This window comes from Armigeres subalbatus, chromosome 2, assembly GCF_024139115.2.
Source record: "Armigeres subalbatus isolate Guangzhou_Male chromosome 2, GZ_Asu_2, whole genome shotgun sequence".
NCBI lineage: Eukaryota > Metazoa > Arthropoda > Insecta > Diptera > Culicidae > Armigeres > Armigeres subalbatus.
Genome location: NC_085140.1, coordinates 355,582,232 through 355,607,074, shown reverse-complemented (window position 1 = coordinate 355,607,074; position 24,843 = coordinate 355,582,232). Strand labels below are relative to the sequence as shown.

The window sequence follows — 24,843 nt, the reverse complement described above, 5'->3', positions numbered from 1 at the left end:
AAGAAATACGGCACCAAATTCGTCGCTTCCTTTTGTCAACATGCGTGCTCACTGATGAAAAAATCACAAAAATCATAAACAAATAAACTTCCCATTGCTTTGTTTTTGATGGGATGGAAATAGGAGCTATGAGATGAAATGGCGAACCGTTCTCCTATGCTATGACTTTCATTTTAATGTTAAAGGGGGATTGTAGCATCGCACTATCTACGTTAGGGTGGCTCAAAAAACACTTTTTCAAATTTTTTGATGGGCCGCCCTCTTATTTGGTTATATTTGATGCCCTGATGCTCTGGACAAAATTTCAGCCAAATCGGTCAACGTTAACGGTTAACTCATTGAAAGTTTATATGGAAAAATGTATGCAGAAATATTCTAAAACAGTGATTTGCAGTTGGACGGCATAATTTACGATCAGGAACCATGATACTAATTCAGTTCTTGTAAAATTAAATACAGAATGTTATGCTGAAAACCGCGAGAAGATTAGAGTTTATTAGGCAAAGATATTAGCATTTTACTGGAGTGTTGTAGGGGTGAATTTATTTCTTTTCAAAGGTAAAAGAAACGAAATTTACTCAAACCCCACTTCAGAAAAATGCTAATAACTTCGCCGGGCAAACTCTAATCTTCTCGCGGTTTTCTGCATAACATTCTGTATCAAATTCTTCAAGATCTGAATGAGTATCATAGTTCTTCATCGTAAGTTGTGCCGTCCAACTGCAATTCACTGTTTTTGGATGTTTCTGCATACATTTTTGCATATAAACTTCCAACGAGTTTAGCACCACCCAAACATTGACCGATTTGGCTGAAATTTTGTCCAGAGCATCAGGGCATCAAATAGAATAAGTTAAGAGGCCCATCAAAAAAATTGAAAAAAGTTTTTCCCATACTAATTTGAGCCACCCTAATCTACGTATATTAAGGGTTGCTATGGCGACATGCAGTGCAACCTCAGGGTAGTAGGCGGTGTGATGAGTTAAGGACTAGAGGGCAGAAAGTGTACGACAACTGAACCGTACGGATGTAGAAGACAGTAATAGTAACAAGAAGAAAATAGCACAGCAGTGATGCCCCCATCAAATCGCAAAGGACTATTAAATTGACACGAAACTGCTGATTTATGCAATAATGCGAGACGAAGTGGCTGGATATTATTAAGCTTATACAACACGGAAGACTACGGTGGGCTGGTCACGTTGTTCGTATGCCGGGAGAACGTCAAGCGAAGATAATATTTAGTAGAGAACCCGGAAGAGGCCGCAGGCTTCGTGGAAGGCCGCGTACACGATGGTTTTTTGCAGTTGAAGAGGACCTGAGGGCGCTCAATGTTCAGGGCGACTGGAAGCGATTGGCCCAGCATCGAGTGGAGAAGGAGAAGGATACTCCATTCGGCGTAGGTTCATCGAAGAGATGTAATCCATCAAGTATCAAGTATCAAGTAAGTAAGCGAGACGAAGTACGTTAGATTCCTTAACACCACAAGTACCGAGCCAAGATTTGTAAAGTACCAAGCTCCCAAAAAACGTGGAACGGCAACTTTGAGCACCCAGATCTCAGTCGTTTTTCAGCCAAACTTCTTGATTTTTTCACAGAACAATCTATGCGATATCAAAAATCGATTACTGAAGACAGATTACATTTTCATGTAACGGCCACTGAGAACCAGCCGAAAAGTTCCGTTCCACGTTTTTTGTTTCCAGTTTGTTTGTGGCCATCCAGCATGTTGCAATGCAAGTCGTACCACACTGCTTGTATGCAAAATTATATGGAATAGAATTATATTAATTATATAGAATCGTTTGGATGAATCATAGTTCAGCCATGAAAAACTAAGGATTATTATGTGATTTCAAAGAATATGCGGAAACTAAAGTTCCAAAAAATTCAATCCAGGATCTTTCCAAAAAAAAAATTCTAACGCGTTTCTAAAAGTATGGCGATTCTAGAGCTTCGATGCAAAGATCGGACGTAGGGAGGCGGCGGTTTGAATATTGCCAATATCCGCGTGATATATGGATCCTTCTGTATTTAGCAGAACAGAACAAATTTTGAATGAGTGCAATATGATAGCAAACAACCGACCAAAAAGTGAATAACATCTTTTATTATAAATGAAATTGTGGAATAAAGGTATACAATTAGTGCATCATGCTATTCAATTTGGCATTGCTTACAAAATCAAAAATCTAATGAACGACTTCGGAAATTTTCTCGACTTCCTTGGGCATAAAAGTATCATCGTGTTAGCCTCATCATATATGAATGCAAAATTGATAAATTGGCTTAGAAACCTTGCAGTTAATAACTGTGGAAGTGCTGATCGAACATCCAACAAGCAATCCAACATATCCAAACACGTTCTTAGAGCCTCTGAAGATAACTTTAGAAAAGTAGTTATATGCAAAAATGTATAATCTTCTTCTCTTCTCTCTTCTTCTTTTCTTTTTTCTTCCATCTTCTGTTTTTCTTTTCTATATATAAAAATGAGTTTACATTTCCTTTAGGGCAATATAACTCACGAATGGATGAACCGATTAGTATGATTTATGCACGGTTCGATTCGTTCTTCAATGTGTTTATATGTAGAAAAAAGATTTTCACGGGGATATTTCAAAAATCAATAATATTACGAAGAAAAAGAAAAATTTGGATAGCTCCGCGAAAATAACGCGCAGAGTGCAATCCCCGCATAGAACAAATCATGCATAGTGTGCGTTGAATTGGGCTCAAATTTATTGTAACAATAACAAATGATACAAAACTGTGACGCAATCCAATCGTTTTGGATGGCGTGCCCATAAACATGGAAAGATCATTTCTCGCGAAGAGAAATCGATCTATACAGTTACGCCCCTTTGAAACTAAGCGCGAGAATTATCAGTTCTCTGCCTAGGTGTAAACTAATCTGAAATCCAATGGATTGATCCCTTGAGGCGACAATGTATTACGGAAACCTTCAAATCAATATCAATTTTACCGCAGTTTAGTTCTTTATTAATGTTTTTTGCCTTTCTCGTATACTAAGTATTTTAGAACTAAGATAGAAATACAAAGTAGGAAAGGGACGAGCCGGGAATTGAACCCATGACCTCCTGCTTATAAGGCAGAAGCGGTAGCCACTATACCACCGAGCTCGTCCTTAGTTCTTTATTAATGTTTTTTTTTCACAAAAAAATATTTTTCAATGGTTTAGTTACTTTGGGGAGCTAATCAAGAAATATTTTACATAATCTCGACTTCATATCAAATTTGAAAGAATGCTTTCATATAGTTACACGTCCCAAAACGCTTACACTATTCGTAATAATTGGTTTTATCAGCGGCTTATTAAACCTGAACTGACCTTCCATTACGCCCGAAGGTCTTCGTGTCGGTTCTGTTAAGATACCCACCCACACGTAAAAAAATTTAATGTTGTTTATTATTAGGTATTATTTCTAATACTTTTTTGCCAAAGCAGGCGCTTAATGACATGTATAAGAAAAAACTTCTACATCGCATTAGTCACATACATTCGGAAACTTATACTTTTCATTAACTTATGAATGTTATTAGCTTTTTGATATGGAATCATTCATTAGGTGGCATAATGAAGAGTATAAGTATTTTCGAAGACAATGGGCGGATTTGTATTCAGATGAAAAATATTCTACCTCTACCTACATTCCTAAATGAAACTGTACAGATAAAAAATTTTACGTCGATAATCTGTGGTAAATATCACATAACTGATATCGTATTCGTATGTGCTGAACGACACAATAAAGATGCTTTGTGTGTTCATTAGATGTGTTCTTCTTCAAATCTTCCAACAGATGTTTCTCTTTGGTGAAGTACTGGAATAATACATGTCGCAATATGTAATTCATCAGAATGATGCTCCCCTAGTTATCCTACGCATAAAATGTCGTAGATATCTAACATGATTATTTCTATACCTATACGATATTGTCTAGTGGTCTATGTATCCAATATGATGGTTACGTTTAATTTTTCCGAGTATAAACTTCACGGTATATCCTAGTCACGGTATTAGGCACTACTGGCGAATAAGATGGCCGCGACAATTGTTTTTATCAATAAAAGTGTAAAAATAAGAATTTTAAATACCATTTCAGTACCCAGTTCATATTTTATAGCTGTAAAAATGTGCTCAATGAGATATTATAGGGGAACTGTTCCGATCTCCATCTCACTGTACATATATCCATCTCATCGCTAAACAAAGAAATATGGCACCAAATTCATCGCTTCTTTTTGTCAACATGCGTGCTCATGCTCACTGGTGAAAAAAATCACAAAAATAATAAACATACCAAATTCCTTTCCATTACTTTGTTTTTGATGGGATGGAAATAGGAGCTATGAGATGAAGTGGCGAACCGTTCCCCTAAGTAAATATCATTTAAAAAATTAAGTTACAAGACATGGAAATATAATCATATTCTAAAGAGCCAGTTCGCGAGAAGCGCGACCCCCTCTTGTATCGATATTCTCCGATTTGGATGAAATTTTCAGGGTTTGTTCATATAGGGGGAATGACGGCTTTGGTAGGTTTTGTTCTATTATTGGCAGGGGTTTTTTTTATGACTGACTAGGCTCAAATTTGGCCTAAACATTATTTGCGTATCAAAGCATATTGTGGTCAAATTTCATAAAATTTGGTAGACAAAAACCCCCTGCCAATAATAGAACAAAACCTGCCAAAGCCGTCTTCCCCCCTATGTAAGAGAAGACATTTTGCAAATTTTCAGATTTTTTCATTGAGGGGAAGTGTGGTAAAACGGCCCTTCAAAAATTATTGTTCAAAAATCGCCAAAACCAAAAAAATGCAATAACGCTGTCAATGACTGACCGATTATGTTTAAATTTTTTCTACTCAATTAGTACTTTATACCAAGTGGTTAATATGGTTATAAAGTTGTTTACTTTAGAGAGAAAAAGGAACTTTTTCGATAAAAAATGATCGTTTTTCCAAAAGGAATATTTTTCACCAACAGATCTAGGATAAAAAACTAAACCCGTAAGGCAATTAAGGAACTAAAGAGCTTTCATCTCATATATAATTCAGAAGCGCCAACTCAAGAATTTCTAAGAAAATGACAATTTTCTGCAACACTGTTTATTGAAAAGAAAGTTCGCATAAATTTCGACCCTACTTATGTTGATGTTTTCCGATCTGGTGAAAACTGTCCAAACTTTTTTTGTCTAAGTAGTCATTTAAAATCAGGATTTTTATTAGGGGAGTGTAGGGTAAAATAGCCCTTTAAAAATAAATGTCAAAAATACACCATTTTTTATGTGGTTTCTAGCAGAAAATACATAAGTTTAAAAACACTATGTCTTCTTCCTTTCAATTCATCTATATTTTTCGTCTCAATAGATACGTATATCCTTCACTGATCTATATTAGATAGCAAACTATTTGCAGAACAATTTTCAACAGAAGTAAAATAGGACCAAAATAAGTGCTTTAAACATTAGCACGTCTTTCGCACACTGAAACAAAAATGAACGGATTCGGCGAAAGTGCTTGTTGATTTTTTTTTGAAACAGCTACAATTACTGTGTGTACCGGTACTGATGTTGCTTTTACAGCTATGCGAAAAAAAAACAATGATTCTTAACGGCAAATGAGCAATTTCGTAGCGTTTAAACATAGCTTGTTGGTAGGTCTGCTTCTCAGATTATATTTTTATTCTGTACCATAGGCTTGTTTTTGTAACCATTTGTAACACAAGCACTGTGTTTGTAATCATTGCTTGTAACCATTGTGCAGTATTCATAACTCTCTTTCATCATCCATCATTATCAATTTAAACCAAATTCTGCAAGTTTAATGTGCAAAAACGTCAAACAGTGTACCATTCATACATTTTGAATTACTAACCTTCAAACTTCTAGTCAATATTACAGAGATACAATCTAAACAAAATGTTTGACTGAATGGACTATACCAGTTCTAATCGGGTGTATATATTTTCAAGGGTTGGCCAATTTTATCTCATAGGTAATGGAATACCCTCAGTTCTAAGTTTACACAACTGTGTGAAAAACACTCCAAAGTTTAACAAAGTTGCATTCATTTTGCACGATACGAGAAAAAACTTTTTTTTTTCTACGACGAGCTGATTTTTTTTACACGGAGAGCGTAACAATGTAATGTGTATACTATTGAATAGGATAGAGTATACTATGACGATTTTAAAGCATTTCCCTCATGAAAATACTTCAAATTTTAGGATACACGTTTCTACACTCATAGATAAAGTATATAAATTGTAGATCGCTTAATCAATTAATTAAAAGATTACCAAGCAAAACTGTTTTATTCTCTGCTTAATTTACACCACCTGAAAGTGCTTGAGTACCTTAATAAGACTGGAAAAAGGATGCTTTGAATACCAGCATTTTTCTCTTAAAATCTTTTTTAGCCTTATATGAACATATTTCCAACCAGCCATCAAAAGTGTGGTTTGCTAAGAAGTAGTACTAGGGTAGTAACAGCTTGCAATACTTTTTGAAAAATCTATCTATTGCCTTTTTACCGAGGAATAGACTACCGTGTTGAAGTACCAAAATAAATGTTCACACTTCCGAATGGATGGAAACTAGCTAAAGCATTGGATTTTGCTTTACGTCGTTCTTGAACCATCGTTCTTGCAGTTAAGACGTCACCCATATATTGAGGAACTGGTGGAAATATATTTTGGTGGGACAATAGTTTTGAACGGCAGTTAAGAACGGCGCTAAGTTTACTATACCTCCGCCGGAATATTATATAAATGACATGACTAGATAACCAGTTCACGTTATTTTACTACGTTTGGAAGAATTTCGAAGCAAACTAGCAAAGTCGCTAGATTAGTTGCCAGTTAGGTCGGAATAATCAAATCTAAGAAGTGTGGTTACGTAACAGTTTCGTAACATTATTTATATTTGGAGATCTATTTTACCCCTCTCTCCCCATCATAATATTTTGCCAAATAGTTTCATCTACATATAGAAATAAACCTTGTAAGTTTGAGCACATCGATAAAATGCAAAAACATCGATAAAGTTGCGATTCTCACAAATTGGCTTGCAAACAAACAGTGCAGTGTGCAGAAACTTATAATTTGATTGATTGTTCTTCGGCGCACTGAAATAAGTTTCAATAAATTTTCAAGTTAGAAAGGAAATACGTCATGTTTTTATACTAATGTATATTCTGCTTTGGCGTCACATATAAAAATTTATGAATTTTTGACATTTTATTTCAACAAGACTATTTTACCCAATTTATCGAAATTGCTCATTTGCCGTTAAGAATAATTGTTTTTTTTTTTCGCATAGCTGTAAAAGCAACATCAGTATCGGTACAGTAATTGTAGCTTATTAAAAAAATATCAACAAGCACTTTCGCCGAATCCGTTCATTTTTGTTTCAGTGTGCGAAAGAAGTGCTAATGTATAAGGCACTTATTTTGGTCCTATTTTACTTCTGTTGAAAATTGTTCTTCAAAAGTTTGCTATCTAATATACTGCCCATGATCGCATATTTGTAACACTCGAATTTTTGTTCATTGTGTAAAAAGTCTTTGAATCGCTCAGAAAGCTCAATTTACTGCATCTAATCCCACAACAATAAAATTGGCTTTGCTATCTTGCTTATCTGTGGTAAGCTAGAAATGATCGAGTTTGTTGGGAGGATTGACAAACGATTTACAAAATCAACCAAAATGCAAATGTTACAAATATGCGATCATGGGCAGTATAGATCAGCGAAGGATATACGTATCTATTGAGACGAGAAATATTGATGAATTGAAAGGAAGAAGACATAGTGTTTTTAAACTTATGTATTTTCTGCTAGAAATCACGTAAAAAAAATGATGTATTTTTTGACATTTATTTTTAAAGGGCTATTTTACCCTAATAAAATCCCTAATAAAAATCCTGATTTTAAATTTCTACTTAGACAAAAAAAGTTTGGACAGTTTTCACTAGATCGGAAAACATCAACATAAGTAGGGTCGAAATTTATGCGAACTTTCTTTTCAATAAACAGTGTTGCAGAAAATTGCCATTTTCTTAGAAATTCTTGACTTGGCGCTTTTGAATTATATATGAGATGAAAGCTCTTTAGTTCCTTAATTACCTTACGGGTTTAGTTTTTTATCGTAGATCTGTTGGTGAAAAATATTCCTTTTGGAAAAACGACAATTTTTTATCGAAAAAGTTCATTTTCTCCTAAAGTAAACAACTTTATAGCAACATTAACCACTTGGTATAAAGTACTATTTGAGTAGAAAAAGTGTGCAAAATTTAAACAAAATCGGTCAGTCATTGCCAAAGTTATTGCATTTTTTTGGTTTTTGCAATTGTTGAACAATAATTTTTGAAGGGCCGTTTTACCACACTTCCCCTCAATGAAAAAATCTGAAAATTTGCAAAATGTCTTCTCTTGCATATAAGAACAAACCCTGAAAATTTCATCCAAATCGGAGAACATCGTTGCAACCTCCCTTGGAAAGGGGGTCGCGCTTCTCGCGAACTGGCTCTTAACATAAATCGGTCTAGAGTGCGTTACTGCAATATTTGACATTTACAAAGCAAAAGTGTCGATCCCGGGCAACGCAGGGTTCGATCTTACATCACCTTACATTTACCTCGGGCCACTATAGTATCCAATAGTTCCTTTCAGGAGGCATCATTGAACAGAACCAATTTTTCTAATCAATGTCATCGTAAACTTACTCACTGGATCTTCATTCAATTTTTCTTCGAGCGTACCTATCTCAGAAACTCCACAAAAAACTGAAAATACTGGAAATTTCGGAAAAAGCTAAATTTAAAAAGCTTCTACAAGAATTCTCGGAAATCCTGAAGAAATTTTAGAAAATGCTCCACTAATATCAACATCTTACATGTAACTCTGAAATTTTCCGAGGGCCGAGGGATTCCTTCTAGAATTCTGGGGAATTTTTCTATTAGTTCTGATGATCTGGGGTTGTTCCTTTGGAAATTATGGCTTCCAGTGAAGATCCTAAAGAGCTTACAGTTAAATTTTTGAAAGTATTCCCATTAAAAATGCTGGAGGATTTTTCAGTGATGCTCCTGAAACGTAGTAGGATTCTGAAAGGAATCTGGGAGATATTGTTGAAGTAGTTACCGCAGGAATATTACGAGATGAACCAGTCTTGAGCTGAAAATCTCGTTAATAAAGGAAAAAAAACCGCCGGAATTCGTTGATGAATACCTGAAGGAACTCCAGGAGAAATATGTGAATTTCTGCAGCAATTCTAAAAGTAGTTCCAGGAGGATTTCCCTGAGAAGTTTCTTCAGGAATTTAAATAGGAATATTTGGCGAAAGTCCAAGAATAATTCCTAGAGCAGTTCCAGGAGGAACTCTTAGAAAAAAATTAAGAAGAACAGCTGGAGGATTCTCAGGAAGAAGTTCAGGATGAATTTCCTAAAGTTCTACTTGGTGCTTCTCCAGAAATTACTTCTGGAGATGTCATCCAGGAATTCGTCCTGAATTCCTACAGAAGTTTCCCCAGTTTCCCCAGGAATTAATTCTGAATTCCTTCAGAAATTCAATCTAAATTCTCCGAATTACCCCACCCCCCATTAATTCTGCATTGCAACAGGAGGCGTGAGTTATTCCAAGAATTCCTGGAGTAACTCCAAGATAAGTTTCTGGAGAGATTCAAAGATGAACTTTTGGAGAAACTTCATGTGGAGCTCCACGAGGAATTATTCGATCAAATCCTGAAAGAAGGAGGAGGAAATCCTGGAGGAAGGAATTCCAGGAGTAATTTCTGAAGGAGCTCTAAGAAGAATTTTTGAAGAAACTCCAGGAAGGATTCCTGTAGGAATTCCAAAAAGATATCCTGGATGAACCCCATATAGAATCCCTGCAGGAACCCCAGGAGGAATTCCTTGGTGAACTCAGGAGGGAATCCTGGAGGAACTCCAGTATAAATTTCTGGTGGAGCTTCAAGAAGAACTTTGGAGAAATTCCTGTGCGTTTTCCTGAAAGAACTCCAACAAGGCATTCTTAAAGCAACTCCAGGAGAAATTTCTGGTGGAGCTTCAATAAGAACTTTGGAGAAATTCCTGTGCGATTTCCTGAAAGAACTCCAACAAGGCATTCTTAAAACAACTTCAGGAGAAATTTCTGGTGGAGCTTCAATAAGAACTTTGGAGAAATTCCTGTGCGATTTCCTGAAAGAACTCCAACAAGGCATTCTTAAAGCAACTTCAGGAGAAATTTCTCGGGGAATTCAGAATGATTTCCTGGGGGAATTCGGAATAATTTCCTGGGGGAATTCAGAATGAATTCCTGGAGGAATTCAAAATGAATTTCTGGAGGAATTCAGAATGAATTTATGGAGGAATTCAGAATGAATTTCTTTGAGGAATGGGGAAATTCAGAATGAATTCCAGGGGTCAAAAATTCATTCCGCAGCGATATTTTAAAGTTGGGAAATTCCCGGAGGAATTTCAAGCGGAAATCAAAGAGGATATGCTTGTGGAACTTCAGGATGGATTCCTAGAAGAGCTTCAGGAGACATTACTGAAAGGTCTCGAGGAGAAATTTCTGCTCGAACTAAAGAAGAAATCTCTGGAGTTCTAGGATGATTTTCTGAAGAAACTCTCAAAAATATCTGGGTGGAGTTATCGTAGGAACTCCAGGAGAAATTTCTGGTGGAATTAGAGAAGGAATTCTTGGAACGATTTCATGACACATTTGTGGAAGAACTTCAGAGTGCATGAACTGCCGGAGAAATTGCTATGGGCTCCTCAGGTGGAATTTCTTACTGAACTGCAGGAGATATTCGTGGAGGAACTGCAGAAGGCATTTATGTAGAAACTTTCTAAGATCTCTTTGTATAGCTTCTTCAGGAAATCCAGGAGGAATTCCTGATTGAACTCTAGGAAGAATTCATATAAGAACTGCAGGAATAATTTCTGTGGGATTCTCCTGAATGAAATCCTGGAGGATCTCCACGATGGGTTTCTGGAAGAACTCTAGAAGATATTCAACGAGGATTCCTGAATTCCCAAAATCGTTAACTCCTGAACTAACAAATTCCTAAATTTTCAAATTCCTGAATCCCTAAATTCATAAATTTTCGAATCCCAAATTTCATAAACTGCCTAATAAGGCAAAGACAAAGGTGCTGTTTGAACGAGATGGCGCCACAACATTTAAAGTAAAATGAATTTCCTTGTATGGACAAATCATCCGTTCTCATTAACTACGCATCGCATCAATATGAAACCTAGGTCAAAAAGCAACAAATATTTTTTAGATTTTTTGTTCCCACGACTTGTTTTACAGTTCTAAACATTAAAAGAGATTTCATTGTACCTCCATACTAAATTCTAGCTGTATACTTTCAATTTCTTCAAGACTGTTCTCCACCTCGTGTGTGTGGAAGGAACATTGAAAGCTTACGATATCGAACAGCAGATGTCACTAGTGTATATGCAATATTACATTGATACAAACACACAGCAACACCACCTGTCGCCTGATAATGGAAATATTGCAATTGTACCATCAGGTGTGTGTGGTGGCGGACGAACGTGTGGTGATCGAAAGGTGGAAGCAGCACTACGAGGAACATTTGAATGGCCCTGGGAGTACAGGCAGTGAAAGTCAAGGCAGCGGAGGAGATGACTACGTCAGTTCAGCGGACGATGGAAGCCAACCAGCCCTCACCTTGACGGAAGTTAAAGGATGCCATACAACAGCTAAAGACCAATAAAGCAGCTGGTAAGGATGGTATCGGAGCTGAGCTCATCAAGATGGGCCCGGAAAAGCTGGCCACTTGCCTGCACAAACTGATAGTCAGAATCTGGGAAACCGAACAGCTACCGGAGGAGTGGAAGGAAGGGGTTATATGCCCCATCTACAAGAAAGGCGACAAACTGGAGTGTGAGAACTTTCGAGCGATCACCATCCTTAATGCCGCCTACAAAGTGATATCCCAGATCATCTTCCGTCGTCTGTCACCATTAGTGAACGAGTTCGTTGACGGCCGCTCGACAACGGACCAGATCTTTACTGTACGGCAAATCCTTCAAAAATGCCGTGAATACCAGATCCCAACGCACCATCTGTTCGTTGATTTCAAGGCGGCATACGACAGTATAGACCGCGTAGAACTATGAAAAATCATAGACGAGTACAGCGTTCAGGGGAGGTTACCAGACTGATCAAAGCAACGGTGGATGGTGTGCAAAACTGTGTGAAGATCTCGGGCGAACACTCCAGTTCGTTCGAATCGCGCCGGGGACTAAGACAAGGTGATGGACTTTCGTGCCTGTTGTTCAACATTGCGCTAGAAGGTGTCATGCGGAGAGCCGGGTGTAACAGCCGGGGTACGATTTTCAACAGATCCAGTCAATTTATTTGCTTCGCGGATGACATGGACATTGTCGGCCGAACATTTGCAAAGGTGGCAGAACTGTACACCCGCCTGAAACGTGAAGCAACAAAAGTTGGACTGGTGGTGAATGCGTCAAAGACAAAGTACATGCTTGTGGGTGGAACCGAGCGCGACAGGGTCCGCCTGGGAAGCAGTGTTACGATAGACGGGGATACCTTCGAGGTGGTCGAGGAATTCGTCTACCTAGGATCCTTGCTAACGGCAGACAACAACGTTAGTCGTGAAATACGAAGGCGCATCATCTGTGGAAGTCGGGCCTACTACGGGCTCCAGAAGAAACTGCGGTCGAAAAAGATTCGCCACCGCACCAAATGCGTCATGTACAAGACGTTGATAAGACCGGTAGTCCTCTACGGACATGAAACATGGACAATGCTCGAGGAGGACTTGCAAGCACTCGGAGTATTCGAGAGACGGGTGCTTAGGACCATCTTTGGCGGTGTACAAGACGACGGTGTGTGGCGGCGAAGAATGAACCATGAGCTCGCCCAGCTCTACGGCGAACCCAGTATCCAGAAGGTAGCTAAAGCCGGAAGGGTACGATGGGCAGGGCATGTTGCAAGAATGCCGGACAGCAACCCTGCAAGGATGGTGTTCGCTTCCGATCCGGCAGGTACGAGACGACGTGGAGCGCAGCGAGCGAGATGGGCAGACCAGGTGCAGAACGACTTGGCGAGCGTGGGGCGTATTCGAGGATGGAGAGATGCGGCCTCGTATTGTGGCGTCAAATTGTTGATTCAGTGTTATCTGTTTAGATGTAGACTAAATAAATGAATGAAATGACCATCAGGTGTAGTGGCTGTTGTTAAAATATTTAGGAAGGGCCTCAAGCGGAATTTTTGCTAGAATGCAACTGACGATCTCCTATTCCCAAGTTTTTAAATTTCTAAAATTGTGAATTCCCAAGTTTCTAGTTTCCTGAATTCCTAATATATTAAATCTCTAAGTTCCATAGTTCCTAAATTCGTCGCCGCCCACAACCAGGAAGTTAGGCAAGAAGATTCACGCCTCGATTGTTTGCTATTCGATAGACGCTATCTGTGCCTCCCATTTACATTCTGTCGCTATATACTTGTTCGTACCCTAGTGAACGCCTTTCAATCTGTTGATTTTCAAATAATAACTCTTGTTTTTCGATTATCCCTCATACTAAATAAATCAATATAAAGCCCTAAATAAATCCTGAATTTTAAATTCTAAAATCCAAAAATTGATGATCATTACTTTACCAGTTCAGAATGTAGTTTTCAGCCTGGCCAGCGCACTTGCGCCGCGATCCAACTTCGTTTTCCCCGGTGACCGTAATCTTATCAACAGCACAAAACATCCAAATTCTAATCCCGTTTTCTTGGTATAAGAAAATTATTTATTTTCCTTGATCATTCTTCACAAACTGGATTTTAAGAAACACTGATAAAACTAACTATTGATGAAACATAATGTTAACGACTTGCAAGCAACATATTGCGACTTGCGACAAGCAGACGTGTTTTCGATTGCGCTCTCCGAAAGTCAAGCATATTAAATCCGGTGGTTTATTTTTCATCCGTCCGTGCCGCATCGCGCGCTTTTAGTGTATCGCGATGAGGCGAGAAAATACTTTTCGTATAGATTACTCGCGTTTCCCGGTGAAGCCGTCTTTCGAGAAGGTGCATGGCTTTTGCCGCACAGTTCTAGGACTGAAAAAAGAAGATGTTGTGGAGACTCCAGTGCCACCGCGGTGAACAATGTCCGTTCGTCAAGGTCAATGATCTGACGCTCGCTCAAAAATCGTGGACGAACACGATGAAAAACATGAAGTGAATATTGCGGGAAGAAACACAAGTTGCGAAAAACGATGGAAGATGGAAGTGTTGAAGTGAAGGTGCACGATTTGCCGGAGAACGTTTCCGAAGAAAAAATCGTCGAGTTCATCAGTGTGTTCGGGGAAGTGATCTCGCTGCGCGAATTGACGTGATTTCGAGTTCGGTGGAATTCCGCTCGGTATTTGGTCGGCTCGTATGCTTATCAAACAAAATATCGATTCGTTGGTCACGATTGATGGCCAGCAAGCGTACATCCACTGCAAGGGTCAGATTTCTTCCTGCAAGCACTGCACAGAGCAGACACACACTGGCATTTCTTGTGTACAAAACAAGAAACTGTTGGTCCAAAAAAGCTACGCCAACGTGACGAAGCAAACTGAGCACCGACAAGCGCCGAAGAAGACGAGCGGAGCGAAACCCCGATCGCAAAACCAGTTGGTCAGGGCTCTCATGCTCCACCTCCAGCATCGCTAGAGGCCTTCCCGAGCTACCGAAGCCGGTAAGTGTGAGTCAGACCGAACCGTCTGGGTCAAAAACAGCCAGCAAGTCAGCCTGCTGCAAGCATCGCACGGACGGTGTCTCCCATCCCGCTGCAAAAGCAGAACGTGCCCTGCTCATCGTCGTCGTTATTACGCACACAACCAAGGCAAGCCGAGGTAACTTTGGTAGACCTTTTCAAAAAGCCTGCGATTGCGACTCGTTCGCAAAGCCGAACCACCGGCTTCGAGACGGATGACTCAACAACGTCCACGAGAAGCGGACGAAGCCGAGGGCGCCCGTCCGGCAAGAAGCAGCGATGCGACGGTGGTGACGACGAGCAGGACGTGGATTCTGTTCCATAAATGGCTCTAACGTCGTACAATCTCGCCTCGATAAACATCGGAACCATCACGAACACCACGAAACCGAACGCGCTCCGTACCTTCGTCAGTAGCGAAACACTCGACATCGTGTGCCTACAAGAAGTCGAGAACGAAAAGCTTTCCTTGCCTAGCTTTGTCGTTTTCGCTAATGTAGACCACACGAGGAGAGGCACAGCTGTTGCGATGAAGGAGCACATTCAGGTCACTCACGTTGAAAAGAGTCTGGATAGCCGGTAAATCGCACTGCGGGTGTACGACACGACCATCTGCAACGTCTACGCTTCCTCCGGTACTGCGCATCGAGCGGCCAGAGAAGATTTCTTCAATAGCACGCTGGCGTACTACCTTCGCCAAAACACCGCAAACGTCATTCTCGCTGGCGATTTCAACTGCGTACTGCGCGCATGCGACTCGTCCAGCCCGAATACGAGCCCGTCCCTAAAAGCAGCCGTCCAACAGCTGCAGCTGCATGATGCGTGGGAAAAGCTGTGTCCGCGTGATCCTGGTTTCACATACGCCAATCGAAACGCACAATCTCGACTTGATCGTATCAACGTAAGCGCCGGCTTGCGAAACAACCTACAATCCGCATACACGCACGTCTATTGCTTCACGGACCACAAGGCGCTAACGATAACACTCTGTCTCGCCCACTGGGACATGAGCCAGGCGGATTTTGTGCCCTACGGCCCTACCTTCTGACGGAAGACAACGTTGCAGAGTTCCATTATAAGTGGCAATATTGGACTTGGCAGCGCAGAGCTTTGCGACGTGGATGGAATGGTGGCTGTCGTACGCTCAGCCAAAAATCAAATCATTTTCAAGTGGAAATCTGGAGCCTTATTTCGAGGAATTTCACGCTGCGCACCAGCGTCTTTATGCGCAACTATGGCTAGCGTACGACGGATACTTTCTACATCCCGAAATGTTGATCACCATGATCAACATGCTGGCGATGCAAAGAAACTTTTCCCATGCATTTATGCGTATAAATTAAACAAACCTGGCGGGAGAGCCCATGTCTATCTTCCAGCTGGGGACAAGACGACGGAAAAAAGATACATTACGCAGCTACAAACGGCTGAAAACGAGATTGAAAATTACCTACAAGCAATCGAAGCAAATCTGCTTGGTTTTTTCTCCAGCCTCTACTCGGAGCAAGCAGCAGATTACAACGGGGACGGGTTTGTATGCGAACGAGTCATCCCACCAGACGACCCTCTGAACGAGCGAAGAGATAACGACGGCAGAAATATTATCTGCTATCAGAGCGAGTGCGCCAAAAAGATCACCCGGCGCCGATGGGATCCCACGGGAGTTCTACCTCCGCATGTTCAACGTCATCCACCGAGAGTTGAACTTGCTTCTCAATGAAGCACTCAACGGCAACCTTCCCCGTGCCTTCGTTGAGGGCATCATCGTGCTGGTGAAGAAGAAAGGTGTTGACAACACGGCACGCGCGTACCGGCCCATATCGCTGCTCAACAGCGATTATAAACTTCTTTCCCGCATACTGAAAAACCGGCTAGAGAGCGTCATGCAAGCCCATCGTGTGTTGAGCGACGGACAGAAATGTTCGAACTCAGAGCGTACCATTTTCCAATCCACTCTTGCTCTAAAAGATCGGATCGCCAGCCTCCTTCATCACCGTCGCGCCGGTAAGCTCATTAGCTTTGATCTCGAGAACGCCTTCGATCGGGTGCGCCATTCATTCCTTTTCGACACCATGCGGTCGCTCGGATTCAATGAAGGACTCATCGCTCTTCTTGCGCGCATCGCCAGTCGGTCCACATCCCGGCTACTCGTCAACGGGCGTCTCTCTCGTTCGTTCGAGATCTCTCGTTCGGTGCGGCAAGAGGACCCGTTGTCCATGCACCTTTTTGTCATCTACCTCCATCCTCTAGTGTGTCGGCTCGAGCAAGTATGTGGGTAAGATTTGCTTGTTGCATACGCCGACGAACTCAACGTGATTGTGACGTCACCGTGGCAGATAGAGGCGATGAGGCAAGTTTTTCGTCGTTTTGGTCTTGCCGCCGGCGCGCAATTGAATTTGCGCAAAACCGTTGCGGTGAATGTGGGGTACTGCGAAGGGAATATTCTTGATACCCAGTGGCTACAAACTACCCATGTAGTCAAAATCCTGGGTATATCCTTCACCAACTCCATTCGTCTGATGACAACCCTAAATTGGAATTCACTGGTTGGGAAGTTCGCGCAGCAAATGTGGCTCCAATCGTTGCGCACGCTGACCATACACCAGAAAGTCATCATGCTAAATACGTTCGGCACATCCAAGCTATGGTATCTTTCGTCTGTGTTGCCACCCCTCGGTATTCACACGGCGAAGATCACATCAACAATGGGTACGTTTTTGTGGAGAGGAGTAGCTGCCCGCGTACCGATCTGGCACGGAGTAAGGAGCATGGAGGCCTGGGCCTGCAAATTCCGGCTCTGAAAAGCAAAAGCTTAGCCACCAACAGAGCCCTCAATGAGATCGATTCCCATCCTTTTTACAGATCCCTTCTTTTCCATGCAAATCCTCGCCCACCAATTTCAATAGACTATCCCGACATCAAAATTATCCTCTCATGCTTATCCCAAATTCCACACCAGATCCAACAAAACCCCTCCGCCGATCTAATCCACCAGCACGAAGGTCGAAATAAACAGTCCTGCGATCAACTGGCCACGCGCGTGGCGAAATATTTCGGTAAAGCAGCTCACATCCGCGCAACGATCCAAGTTGTACTTACTAGTCAACGGTAAAATTGAGCATCGAAAACTGTTGTTTGTGATGCAACGGGTGGTAGACGAGAACTGCACACACTGTGGAAACCAAACGGTCGAAACGCTTCATCACAAATTTTGTTCCTGCGCTCGTGTCGTCCAGGCATGGACAGTTTTGCAACGAAGGCTAACAAGAACAACGAACGGGTGGAGACGATTTTCCTTCGAAGAACTTTCTAAACCTGTACTGGCTGGTATAGGAAAACCTATGCGAGTGGAAATTATTAAGATTTTTATAAATTACATCAACTTCGTTAACCAGTGTAACGACAGGATCGATGTGAATGCATTAGAATTCCACCTTGATCTAGATTTTTAAATTGTAAATACTTCGTAAAACCGTGAACTCTGTATCAAAACTTGACAAAATAAACTGAATTTTAAACCACAAAAAAAAGTGTTGCAAAAAACGTGGAACGGAATATTCCGGCTGGTTCTCAGCGGCCAATGTACGGATTAACAACAATCTGTAGTCGCTAACGAATTCCTGATATCCTACAGATTGTAACTGGAAAGAATCATGACAATTGGACTAAAAACACCTGAGATTTATCGGGGCAAAGCTGCCGTTCCACTCTTTTTGCAGGGGTTGGTACTTATAGTGTTAAAAAATATGTTCATTATCACGGGAAGTAGTTCACAGGATAGTAATTCGAATACACCCGATTCTTTTTTTTCACGGGGGATGCGTTCCGTGTAAAAAAGTTTTCAGTTCGAAATCTGAAAATCCGTGTAAAAAAAGTTTTATGATTTCTCGACGAATCATGCAAAATGAAGCAACTTTGCAAAAATTTTGTATGGGATTTTTTATACACGGCCGTGTAAAAAAAATCCGTGTAAAAACAGTATCGGGTGTATTGAACTTTTGTTCAACGCTATTCGATGCACTCGAATATTCGTTGGAGGGGGGTAGGGGAGGTGTGAGATTGACCTCCGGTGCCATTTTGACTGCCATTCTGGTACTCTTCTGTCCTTAACATAAATCGACGTCTTCATAATATGATCAATTTGATTGCAGAATGATGTTACTTTCTCGGTTTTTATCTGCTTTCGACAAATAGTCGTAGTCATTACTATCCTAATTTGTAATTTGTTTCATCGCTATCGATACGTATTGAAAACACGTGTGTAAGAAGACAGTCAATTACTCCATATTGTTCCATCTGACTTCTCTATTTTTCCCGCTTCTCTTTCCGCTCATATAGAACTGAAAAACCGCACCGTGTCGCTTTGGTCGTTTATAAATTCATCCCACGAACAGTACCGTAATCCGCTGTACGGCGGCCGCAATATGGCCACCCAGAATGTGCTGAAACCGGTCGTCAGCATGCGACACATTCGCCTGTGGAAGGGCCTGTACTGTCGGTGGAACCCCAGCATGCGGCAACAGGATCCAATCTATCAGCGGACTCGGGAGCTGCTGGTCCTGCTCAAGCAGCTGGAGGAATGTCAGCTGGAGAAAACTCAGCGAACACACCAGTCGGCGCGGTTGACGTCACCTTTACATTAGAAGGAGGATGATGATGATTGCAGTGGCTGTTGATTGAGTATGAGTCTTTTCGGTAATTTGAAAATCTGGTAGTTTTCGAGAAATATGAAAATGAAATAATTTTGCATAGTATGGTTCTCCAAATGAATATGAAACACACAACGCTAATTGTTTATATGTATGACTAAAAATCTAGATAACTCGAAAAAATAATAAAAAACAGAAAACTATGAAACTTAAATTTATTTGAGCTTTTTAAAATTACATTCGGTGTTATTATTAAAATCCTAAAATTATTTTGAATAGGCTATTCTTATTATTGGTTTAATAAATTGCATTATTTTCGAGAAACTCTGCATAATGCATTTCGAAGAACATTTTCATAACATTCTCCTAATTTAGGTCGATCCGTAATTAATAATGCTTTGAAGAACACACACACATATATATAAAGAGCATGTATCCGAAGTTAATGGCGTCCCAGCATAAAGTGGAAAAGTTCGTGCAGCAATGTGCATTATTATAATTAACTCCCTGTCTATGTCTATCCGAGTGCATGCAGACAAATGGGTGCTTATATTGAGAATGAGTAGGTACGATGATCATTAGATTTGAATTAGTGATACGGAAAAGGCGCCGCGCAGACAGACAATGTATCCTATTGTACCGCAGTTTAGAGATGAAGAAAGTCTTTTTATTAGCATTAGTTTGCTCGGATTTTCGTACTTTGTTTCCAGTATGCATCAGCAGTGAGCAGTTTGTGGCAGTAGTTATCAGTAACAATGTTATAATGTTTTTCATAACCCATTATTTAACCTTCTCCAGGATGTAAAACCCCTAACACTAGCTACCATCAGCACGATGATATCGCGTGTAGCAAGGCTTTAGTTGGTAAGATGCAAAGTTCGTATGCTCTCATTGTATCCATTGAATATCGTATTCGTCGAAATATTACCGCATATAATGAAGTTTATAATATATTTCGAAAAGAAGATTATTAAAAGTTGTTGTTATTTATTTCGAACAAAAATACAAAATATATATTTTTTTTAAATCAGTTGTTTATTGAAAATTGGTCACTTGGTCATAAGACGAGTTTGTACAATCCCATTTAATTCCACCACTTAATTGTACCTCGAGTCAAGTACGAGACACTGAAGACGACCTTACTGTTGAGGTCGAAATACGTATCTGTCAAGGTACAATTAGGTAGAATTAAATAGGATTGTACAAACTCGTCTTATGACAAGTGAAGACATTCCACAAAAAAGCTCAAAATAATTTTCTTAATGAAAATTGGTGTTGTTTTCACCGGGTTATGAACAAAATGTCGAAAGACGGAAGAGCCGGTACACTGAATACGTATGTATTTAGAGGATGAGGGTGAAGGGGGTCCTGGATTTTACTTATGATTCTACCTAAATGAAAAATATTTTGTTTGAATAAAAATTGACATGGGGAAGAGGGGTTGAAAAACCCAAAAAAAACCTTACGTCATTAGTGTACGTTCCACGGTCGCAGGGACAAATGATCAAAAATGACAAAAGGTCGAAAAACAAAAAGTCGAAAAAACAAAAGGTCGAAAGCGAAATAATGTTGAAAAGGAAATGAATCATTTGTTTGAGAAACTGCATATATTTATTTTACACAATTTCGAGAAAACAACAAGAAACTTCTGAAAACTCAGATATTAAGGTGCTTATACAACAAAGCCACAAATCGGCCATCTTGGAAACCACGTGCTTTTTCTTGTGATTTTTCAATAGCACGAACTGAGAGAACCACAATGCATATGGCGATGAACATTTGTAGATCGTTTGCTTGCTCATGCTAAACAATCGACTTTAATTTCAGCATTATACGGAAATTATTACGCTAGATTTGAATTTTCGATAATAGAAATAGAAAACCGAGTAATGAATTGGAAATTCACCACATGGCTTGACTGTATAATCACCTTAATACGTACATCATGTGGAAAATTATGATTAGAAAAATGTATTGGAGGTAACTACTTTCCTTCGGGAATAAGACTGCGCCAGTGCCCGCCATATGCAATGACCGAGAGGGGAATTTGCTGACAGACAAGACTATGGTGGCAGCCAGGTGGAAGGAGCACTTCGAAGATTTGTTGAACGGTAAAAATGAAGGTGTATTAAGGAACAGGATGGACATAGTCGGCGACGGTCAAGCTGTGGAACCACCAACGCTGGACGAGATTAAGAAGGCTCTGAACAAGCTGAAAAACATTAAAGCTACTGGGAAGGACGAGATCCCGGTCGAGCTTCTCAAACACGGAAGTGAGCAGCTGCATCAATCAATTCACCATGTTATCAAGAAAATATGGGAGGATGAAGAACTGCCAAACGGCTGGTTGGAGTGAAAAGAAATGAACTGTGGCCATTTGAGCTATTTTCAGCCAAAGGAACTGTTCGACCAAATGACTTCCAGCCTTGTGGCCTTCGGTCAAATGGCTTTCTGCCGAACGATACTTTTCCGTTCAAAATTCTATTTCAACGAGAAATTCTTTAGATTTCAATGGGGAGCTCTTCGCAATTTCCACTCGAAGTTTTTCTTAATTTTCACGAAAGCTTAAATTACAACGAAAGAATGTATGAAAATTTCAAGGAAATCATTGGTACTTTACGAAACATTCTCTGGAGTTTCAAAGTGACGTTGTAGGGTTCAATAAATAAATTCAACGGAAATTCCAATTCAAAACATTCACTGCAAATTCCGCGGACTTCTTTAAATTTCGATTGGCGTTGCTAATTACACAGCTCAACAAGATTTTGTCCCTAACACAAAATAATGTGTCCCTAGTAGATTTTTGCTCGCTGAATCCGAATCTGACTTCAGATTTGCTCTAACACGTCGATATTTTAAGATATACCTCAACAAATGTCGTAAAATCAATGATTTTGGGCATTTTGGAACAGCCATCGTTAACCCTATAGAAAGAATCACTAGTCAATCAAGGTCCAAAATGGATCACAAACATATAATCTTTCGAAATGTGGTGCATTTTGAACAAGTTAAACATAATAAGTGTGATTTACCTGTAATTTTAGTCAGTGAAAGTTATTTAAAAATATGTTTTATGCAAGCCACCTTGTATACAAGCCTGGTTATTTTCTGTGAACGGTTTTAAGAGGAAAGTAACAAGAATTCAATTTAATAGTTTGTCCAAGCAAAAAAATTATATGTTTTCGTTTTCATTGATGTAACTTCTATTGAATATAAATATGATATTGCATTTCCTCTGGCGCGATAAATTTTCAATTATTGCACAAGTGATATGGAGTATTTAATTATTCAATTTATGTCAATTTATGCTCCTTTATTATGTTCATTCGAATAAAGCAAGTACGAGAACTGTACGCAGTTCTATATATTTTGATTATTCCTGCTATTTATGATCATTCCAATATTCCTATGATAGAAATTTGGGCGGAAAACTATCAATTAGCAAAATCAATCAACGAATCGATAAGTTGGTTTTCGATCGTTCTTGTGTATGATTGCATACAAGCTGAAGCGATGTTGACGGCTACGCAACAGAAACCGGAAAACGTCAACAACCTACTCGTGCGTGGGGGACTTTTTATTTGATTCGCGTTGAAAATGCTGCGTGGATGTTGCAATAATCCCAATGCAATTTATTTAAACTATGATCAGCTTATAACATTGAAAAAGGAAAAAGTTCAATAGTTTTATCAAGCTTTGTTATGTGCTAAGACGCAAAGTTATGCACTAGAAAAAAAAACTTGGGCTCCGCTCCACTTGTATGCTGTTCAACATGTTACAGTTACCCGAGCATATGGTTGGATAAAAGATATTTTAGTTACTAGATAAAGATTGTCGCTTCGGTTCCCTTTGTTCTGCTGTCCGAAACATGTGTGGTACATACCTGTCAAATCGTATGGATTTTCCTTCTTTGACATTTAGCTCCCCTATCCTCGCCAGCAAAAGATGTTCCGGACAGCGACGACAGCGACAATCTTTATCTAGTAACTAAAATATCTTTTGGTTGAATGATCCGCCAATTCTGCACTCTGATATTTCTTTAATTTAACAAAACAACGGCATGAATGAGAAAATTTACGATGAAGTTACAAAATGGTTAAGTTTCAACTTATTTTCCGAGTGCTGAAATGTATTTTATTAGTCAATGTGGCTTGAATGCTCTGGTAGGGGATCTAGTAGAGGATTTGAATACGTTCAAATTGCACTCCGGTCTTTTTCCTTGAAAGGAACTTTATGGATCATCATGTTCTCACTATATTCTAGCACAACACAATTGCAACATGTTAACAGATTACGTGTGGTTATTGGAAGTTGATCGATCGAAAAAAAAAAAAAACAACCAGAAATCGAGCAGAATAACATTTTAGAAGGAGGTGAAATCTTGAGCATAAAATGAAAAAACGTGGATATTTTATTAAAAGTCCAATGAAACATATATTCACAAACTGACTAGTATCTCTATACTTCATTTAACATTTTCTTATCCAGTTCCTCTGGCCTCATGTTGTGGAATTTTTGGTGGCTTCGAACTGGTGGTGATGGCGTTTGCATGCAAGTTTTTGAAACAAACTTGCATGGAATATTTTTAAATTAAATTCACTGAACTTAAATTCAAGTAAAACAGAATAGAAAACAATTGTAACGTATAAATCTGATGGAAATTCATTAGATCAGATGTGCTTTTACCGTTTCGGGTATTGATTGACCTAAAATTATGTTAATATATTTCATGAAAGTCCTTCAAAAAATGTCAATTTCTTCAAATTAGCGGTATTAATTTAGCTATATCTCAAAATTTGGACGTGTTAGAGCATATCTGAGGACAGATTCGGATTCAGCGAGCCAAAATCTACTGAAGACACATCAATTGGTTCTGAGGACCCGCAAAAGGTTAAATTTTGTTCCCCTGTGTTATAGATCAGCGGCGTGAAGAGTTTTAAACGGCGGCGCGCCGATACAAAAATGTCAGCGACGGCGGCGTGCTAAAAACTGTCGGAGGCGGCGGCGCACACCTCTACGTGGAACAGCTCAATTACGATACACCGTTGGCTAAACTCTTCTTCTTCTTCTTCGTTGGCATTACATCCCCCACTGGGACATTGCCGCCTCGCAGCTTAGTGTTCATTAAGCACTTCCACAGTTATTAACTGCGAGGTTTCTAAGCCAAGTTACCATTTCTGCATTCGTATATCATGAGGCTAACACGATGATACTTTTATGCCCAGGGAAGTCGAGACAATTTCCAATCCGAAAATTGCCTAGACCGGCACCGGGAATCGAACCCAGCCACCCTCAGCATGGTTGTTGCAGTTGGTTGGTTGCATGGTTGTTGCAGTTGGCTAAACTGCAACTTCGAATGCAGAATGTTCAAACCATCAAAGGGACTAAAACTACCATTATTTTATGCCACAAAACATAATCATA

At 39.8% G+C, this 24,843-nt stretch overlaps 1 protein-coding gene across 1 annotated transcript in view; it reads left to right on the top strand.

Annotated features, from left to right (window-relative positions):
- Positions 1 to 20,395, top strand: part of LOC134212945 (myotubularin-related protein 2) — a 29,349-nt gene extending 8,954 nt beyond the window's left edge. Inside the window, exon 5 of the mRNA XM_062691323.1 lies at positions 19,109 to 20,395. Within this exon, the coding sequence (XP_062547307.1) occupies positions 19,109 to 19,413 (305 nt within the window). The 3' untranslated portion in view covers positions 19,414 to 20,395. The remainder of the gene's footprint in view (positions 1 to 19,108) is intronic.
- The last annotated feature ends 4,448 nt before the right edge of the window (positions 20,396 to 24,843 follow it).